Here is a 7,500-nt window from a genome sequence, read left to right on the forward strand (position 1 = left end):
CCCTCTCCCTCTCCCTCTCCCTCTCCCTCTCCCTCTCCCTCTCTCTCTCTCTTCTCTCTCTCTCTCTCCTCTCTCCCTCCCTCCCTCTCCCTCTTCCTCTCCCCTCTCCCCTTCTCCCTCTCCTCTCCTCTCACTATCTCTCTCTCCCTCTCTCTCTCTCCCTCTCTCTCTCTCTCTCCTCTCTCTCTCTCCCTCTCTCTCCCTCTCCCTCTCTCTCTCCCTCTCTCCCTCTCCCTCTCCCTCTCACTATCTCTCTCTACCTCTCTCTCTCTCCCTCTCCCTCTCACTATCTCTCTCTACCTCTCTCTCTCTCTCTCTCCCTCTCTCTCTCTCTCTCTCTCTCTCTCTCTCTCTCTCTCTCTCTCTCTCTCTCTCTCTCTCTCTCTCTCTCCCTCCCTCCCTCCCTCCCTCCCTCCCTCCCCCAGCTGGCCCCAGACGATGCATGGAAATGTCCCCACTGTAAGCAGCTGCAGCAGGGCATGGTGAAGATGAGCCTGTGGACGCTGCCTGACATCCTCATCCTCCACCTCAAGCGCTTCCGGCAGGTGGGCGAGCGCCGCAACAAGCTGGCCACGCTGGTGCGCTTCCCCCTGGACGGCCTAGACATGGCGCCCCATGTGGTGAAGAGGAGTCAGAGCACCCGGCTGCCCCCCCAATGTCCTCTGCCCCCCCACGGTCCTCTGCTCCCTGGCCCCCTGCACCCGGCCTGGAAACAGCCCTGCCCACCCGACGTGGCGCCTCCAGACTTCCTATATGACCTCTATGCCGTGTGTAACCATCACGGAGGCATGCACGGGGGACATTACACAGGTTTGTATGGAGGGACTGTCTGGCTGTCATATTCACATCCTATAAATGTTCTATGAAATATTAATCTCATTGAAAGTGGTCTTTAATCAGCAAGGTGTCTTGAAGTGAGATCCAGTCCAAAAATGTGTTTGATGGTGATGATAATAAAGACATGGTGGTGGTTTGTTTAGTATGTATGTAAGTACACACTGTTGTGCGTGTCTGAACAGGTGTCTGTGTCTCTGTGCAGCGTTCTGCAGGAACTCATTGGACGCACAGTGGTATGGGTATGATGACAGCAGTGCAGAGCCAGTCACAGAGGGGGAGGTGTGCACACGGGGAGCCTACATCCTCTTCTACCAGAGACGCAACACCATCCCTCCATGGTCAGCCAGCTCCTCTCTCAGAGGTGAGCCATGTTGACAAGTCCATTAATTAAGCCACAGTCTGCAATATGTCCTGCAGTCCTATTGTGTCATTTCAGTAGATGATATATACCAATTGGTTCTGGAAGAATACTGACCTTTAGAGGTCTTCAGTTGAAAGTAAGTCCATGTAATGGAAATAAGGCTTCTGAAATCCATTATTGGTGGAATTATGGCTTTCGTCGCCCAATAATGAATGGTACTTCACTGACAGCATCCAGACATTTTTCTAATTTAAATCATTAATGTTGAAATCAAAAGAGTGTATGATTGGCAGTGTGTAATGACCTTGTCCATCATAGGATTGAGGTACAGTAAAGGCATACTAGGTTTGGTTTGCTCCTAGCAGAACTCGGACAGGCAAAGGGAACGTCTGTGCATTGCATACTCCCTTAAAATACTTTTGCTTAAAAACGAGAAAAAGCTGCAACAGCGGCAATTGTCCCTCTTGAGACGCTGTAGCCAGTATACACTTCCTCAAAATAGTCAGAATTTATCTAAGATAACTCAAGAATTCTATCATTTATTTTGACGTTTTTGCAGAGGAGATCTTAGTCGTGCATTTTTACATCTAACTAAGATGTTTGGTGCACTATTTCACAATGAAAAAGTTTATTGAAGAATCCCTACTGTTGACCAATCTCCGATGAAGGGGCATAGGCTTCCAAACTAACAACAACTAACAAAATGTTGTCATAATATATGCACAAACTCTTCCCGAAATGTTTCGGCTGGGAAGCATGCGGACGCCTACTGTCCCCCTCTAGGAAAAGGAGACAGGTTTGTATGTATTAGCTGTGCTGAGAGTCCAGTAGATGGCACTTTGCTCTCTATAACAGTGTTCTTCTACTTCTACAGGCTCCACCAGCTCCTCCACGTCAGACCACTGGCTGATCCGTCTGACGCGGGACAGTAAGAGGGGCAGCCTGTTCTCTGGGGGATTCACCTCTGGCCCTCCTGGCCCCACACCAACCCCCGAATCCCCAGAGCTCCCTGTGTTCGAGGACGAGCCTCTCAAAACAGAGACAGGTGAGTAGCACATTTGGACACCATTTCCCCAGTCTGTCTCTAAATAAATAAAACCACTATGGTTCGCTGTGCCTGATTGGTCTGAAGTTCTGGTTTTTCCTCAAAGAGCATTATATCTTTGAGATAATTACATAATTAAAAAGCAGATGATTATGTAGATAAGTCGATCAAGTAACCATTAAAAAAGAGGAGGAATGTGACAAATCCTAACTGTGTTTGTTTTTTCTTCTGGGTCCAGATGGGTTTGAGAATAAGCCATTTGTCCGAGGCACTCAGGGCAGGAGCGTGAGCATGAGGTCACCCACTAAGACCAAGGACACCCTGAGCAAAGTGCTGCCCCTGCGCTGGTCCTTTGGTTCCAAGGACCGCCCCAAACCCTCCGCCCCCAGGCGAGGGGAGCTGGTGGAGTACCTGGAGTCAGGGCGCAGGCCGCGGTGCACCAAGGACCCCATCATCACCCTAGTGGCCACCCCGCCCCAGGGCGGGCACAGGGACCTGGGCAGCTCCCCCAGTGTCAGCAGCCTGAGCTGCATGGACAGGTCCAACTCTGAGGCCTGCGACTCCCCAAGAGTACCAGAGGGCCAGAGCAGGCCTGCCATAGAGAGGAGCTCCAGCCTGGGGCTCAGTATTATCACTAAAGTCAGGGATGACAGCTCACTTGGCCGGAGGTCCTCCAAGAGGTTCAGGCAGGACCAGGGCAGGACCCTGGACCCTCACCCCCATAGAGGCTCTACTGATGGGGTCCACATCAGCCACAGTGCCCCCCCAAGTAGGGACTCCACACTGAAGAGGCCCAAGGCCCAAGCAGGGCTGACCTCCAGGGTAGGGGTGCTGCAGGCTGGTCTACAGCCTGAGGAGAGGAAGGGGATGAGGGGTCAGGAGGTAAGGAGCCACGACAGCCTCTTGTCCTTTTTCAAATCAGGCTTCCTGAAGAAAGACACTCAGAGGACACCTAGCAAGGGGGAGGTGGTCCGGGCCAATGGCCATGGACGAACCAGCAAGGTGGCAAACGGTAGTTTGTCTAAACTCTCCCTCTCCAATGGGACCCTGAACGGTGTAGCGCTGGAGGAAAAGAGGGCCAACGGCGCCCCTAGAAGTGACTGCCGTCACAGCAAAGCGCAGCTTGTCAACGGGAGGGCAGGGAGTCACAGCTCTGCTGCTGACATCAAGCGTGCCCACAGCTCCAGTAACATCCAGACCAAACTGGACTTGACCCTGCGCAGGTGTGCCTCTCTGCAGAGGAACGGGCAGGTAGCTCCCCCGGCCCCCCGCAGCAGCCTGGCCACAGACAAGCCCAGCTATGCCACCCTGCAGCGGGCACGCTACAGCACCACCTCCCTGGGCAGGCAGCAGAGACCCGTCCCCGAGTCCTGCTTCTGACTCCCTCCGCACGGCTAGACTAACTGGCTGCTGCCACAGCAGTAGAGTTATCTGGCGTGTGTGTCTCTTTATTTAGAGTTTCTGCCAATGCTACTGCCAGTGTTAGCATGTTAGTGTGAGCTGAGCAGTCTGGCCACCACAGCTAGAGCAGAGGAATAGTCACGGTGTTACTAGACAGGTTCTTAGGGGAGGCTTTGCCAACAGCTGAAATCAGCAATGCAGTGCGTAACAGTTAACTGTCTGTCATAGTCTTCTGTTTAATGTAAGTGCCTCTGTGACAGTTCAGAATGATTGTTTGTTGAACACTGCAACCACGCTGTTGATTGACACAAATCACATCCAGACGGTCACCAGGTCTCTGTAGTATAACCATCAGAGATGTTTCTTTTTTTCTTTTTTCTTTTTTTTTTTCAATTTTTTTTTTATTGAACACACACAAGAATGGTGTATAGGTATACAAGACAGGTATACAATTCTTATCTAAACATAAAAGAACATACAGGAACAACAAGACCCAGAGTTCTGGGTGCAGAACAAATAATACAAAACACGACATACAAAACAAGGACACGTAGAGGGAAGATGTCCCCCCTACCCTACCCCCCCCCCCCGCTTATTCCCCCAACCCCCCCCCCCCCCCCCCCCCTCCCCAACTGCTCGGGTGGCAGGGCCAGCACATGCTGACCAAAGGTAGATTCAAATATTACAATTGAGAGTGCGTTAAAAAGTACAAATTCTCAGCGCCGACTCGTCCAAGTAGGAGAGGAAAGGCTGCCAGATTTGATCAAATGTTGATAATTTATTGTTCAGAATATATCTAATTCTTTCTAAGTGTACAGTGTTTGCCAATTCACTAAGCCATAATTTGGTAGAGGGCGCTTCCCTCCTTTTCCAAAACAACAAGATTAGTTTTTTTGCCGAGATGAGACCGTACGAGATTAGTTGTTTTTGGGGGTTGGTTAATCCGTTTAGGGACTCAGATACTCCCAGGATTATCAGAAGCGGATCTGGATCTATTGAAGTCTCCAAAACTTCAGAGAGGATCCCAAAAATTCCACACCAATAACCATGCAAGCTAGAGCATAGGGCAAAGCAGTGGAGTAGTGTACCCTGCGTAGCCTGACATTTATCACATGTAGGGGATGTGTCAGGAAATATCCTATGCAGTTTAGTTTTGGAATAGTGTAATCTGTGTAATATCTTGAATTGTATGAGACGATGTCTGGAATTAATGGAGCATGTGTGGATATACTCCAAGCTCTCTTCCCAGTCTGCCACCGAGATGTCAGTCCCTAGTTCTTCCTCCCATTTTGCCTTGATGGCATCAGTAGAAGGTGTGCTAACAGATTGAAAAGCATCATATAGACGCGATATCAGTTTATCTGAGGTGGGGCATAATTTTATGCATCCGTCAAACATGGAAGGTTTAGCATTCTCAAATGTTGGGAGGTGTTTCCTAACGTAGTCTCTAATTTGTAGGTATCTGAAAAAATTACTTCTGGGAAGATTATAAGTTTCCCTCAGCAACTCAAAGGAAGCAAAGGTCCCTTCTATGTATAAATCCCCTATGGTACTTATCCCCAACTCTCCCCATCGCTCAAAGGTGTTATCAAGGTTAGAAGGGGCAAAGGAGGGATTCCTGGTGACAGGGAGCATGAATGACATTGGTCTAAGCTCAAAGTGGACTTTAATTTGCTTCCAGATTCGGACTGTGCTATGTATAATAGGATTGTTACAATAAAGTGACATCTCCAGATTGACAGGCGACAAAATCACAGCGCCAATAGAGAAGGGGTGACACTCCTCACGTTCCATACTAAGCCAGCTGGATGCCGGAAGTACGTCATCCAACAGAAACGTAACAACGCGGAGGTTAGCGGCCCCAGTAATAAAATATAAAATTTGGGAGAGACAATCCTCCTTCCATCTTGGATTTACAGAGGTGTTTTTTACCTATCCTGTGTGTTTTATAATCCCAGATGAAAGGATTGATAATTGAGTCCAGTTGTTTATGGAAGGATTTAGGTATGAATACTGGGATGTTCTGATATAGGTAGAGCAGTTGTGGGAGGAAGACCATTTTAATGGCATTAATTCTTCCGAGCAAAGAAATTGGGAGAGTTCTCCAAAATTGTATGTTTGCTTTGAGTTTTTGTATCAGAGAGGGGAAATTCTCTTTAAATAGTAAGGAGTATTGTTTGGTAACTACAATTCCTAGGTAGGTAAATTTTTCTGAAGATGGGAGATGTTCTAGCCAGGAGGTATTTTGCGACCGTATGGGCATTAATTCACTCTTGTTCCAATTTATTCTGTATCCCGAGAAGGTACCAAACAAATTGATCACATCAAGAATAGCTGGGATACTAGCCTGGGGTTGTGTTACATAGAGGAGGATGTCATCAGCGTATAGGGAGATCTTATTTAGAGTGTCTTTAGTATTATAGCCATGTATTGCTGCATGAGATCTGATCGTCTGAGCGAGCGGTTCGATAATTAGGGTGAAGAGCATAGGCGACAGCGCACAACCCTGCCTCGTCCCCCTGTTGAGGTTAAATCGGGGCGACAATGATTGGTTAGTGAGTATTCTGGCACAGGGGTTCCTATATAAAAGCTGGATCCAATTTATGAACCTATCGCCAATATTAAATTTCTGTAGGACCTTGAATAGATAGGGCCACTCAACTTGGTCAAAGGCCTTTTCGGCGTCAAGAGATATGACGGCAAGGTCCACGTTGGGTAACCTCTGAGAATACATAATATTGAAGAGGCGCCTGAGATTGAAGAATGAGTTTCTGTTAGGGATAAAGCCGGTCTGATCCGAATGGACCAATTTGCCAATTAAAGTGCTAAGCCTGTTAGCCAGAGTTTTTGCTAAAATCTTTTGGTCTGTATTAAGGAGAGATATTGGTCTGTATGACCCTACCTCTTCTGGATCTTTACCCTTCTTATGTATAACTGTAATGAACGCTTCGTCCAAAGTAGAAGGGAGAGCTCCATCCTCATTGGCCTGAACCAACATTTTGTGCAGGTAGGGAGAGAGCATGTTGCTGAATGTTTTATAGAATTCACCAGGGTATCCATCTGGGCCCGGGGTCTTGCCACTCTTTAGAGATTTAATTGTTTCTCGAATTTCATCAAGAGATATTTCCTTATTCAGGAAGTTAGAATCTTCCTGGTTCAGGGCAGGAAGATTACAGTCCTCCAAAAATGTTTGCATAATTAAGGGGTTAGGATCCGCTTTAGATGTATATAGAGTCTCATAAAACTGCCGGAATCTGTCATTGATGTCTTTGGGGGAAGAGAGTAATTCCCCAGATGCAGCTTTAACCCTGTGAATCATTCGGTCACTCACATTTTTTCGAAGTTGTCTGGCGAGTAATTTGTGTGGTTTGTCACCAGACTCAAAATATTTTTGCTTGGCATAGAGAAAAGATTTAGCAATTTTAGCTGAGAGAATCTGATTATATTCAAATTTTAAAGAGGTAATTTGTTTATGTTTCTCCATAGATGGGTGGCTAGCATTCTCCCTATCCAGTAAGTGAATTTGTCCCTCCAGTTCTTCCAGTTCTCCTCTGTTTTGCCTACTCCTGGCAGCCTGAAAGGAGATGATACAGCCTCTCAGATAAGCCTTCAGTGTTTCCCACAATAATGCTGGGGAGGTCTCTGTGTTGTCGTTGGTATCAAAGAAAAATGTAATTTGGTCTTTAAGATATTCACAGAATGTTGGTTCTGTGAGGAGCTGAGGATTCAACCTCCAGACCCTCTCGTTTGGTACAATGTCACCCAATCTCAGGGAGAAGGTGAGTGGACTGTGGTCCGAGATTATAATATCATGATACCTCACATTACAGGTATAGGGGAGTAGTCTAGCATCCAA

At 47.6% G+C, this 7,500-nt stretch overlaps 1 protein-coding gene across 1 annotated transcript in view; it reads left to right on the forward strand.

Moving 5' to 3' along the window:
• Positions 1 to 4,082, forward strand: part of LOC109892003 (ubiquitin carboxyl-terminal hydrolase 43-like) — a 90,394-nt gene extending 86,312 nt beyond the window's left edge. The window contains exons 12-15 of the mRNA XM_031827741.1: positions 426 to 810; positions 1,040 to 1,198; positions 2,073 to 2,243; positions 2,482 to 4,082. Of these exons, the coding sequence (XP_031683601.1) occupies positions 426 to 810; positions 1,040 to 1,198; positions 2,073 to 2,243; positions 2,482 to 3,623 (1,857 nt within the window). The 3' untranslated portion in view covers positions 3,624 to 4,082. The remainder of the gene's footprint in view (positions 1 to 425; positions 811 to 1,039; positions 1,199 to 2,072; positions 2,244 to 2,481) is intronic.
• The last annotated feature ends 3,418 nt before the right edge of the window (positions 4,083 to 7,500 follow it).

Source organism: Oncorhynchus kisutch, linkage group LG6 (genome assembly GCF_002021735.2).
Source record: "Oncorhynchus kisutch isolate 150728-3 linkage group LG6, Okis_V2, whole genome shotgun sequence".
Taxonomy (NCBI): Eukaryota; Metazoa; Chordata; class Actinopteri; order Salmoniformes; family Salmonidae; genus Oncorhynchus; species Oncorhynchus kisutch.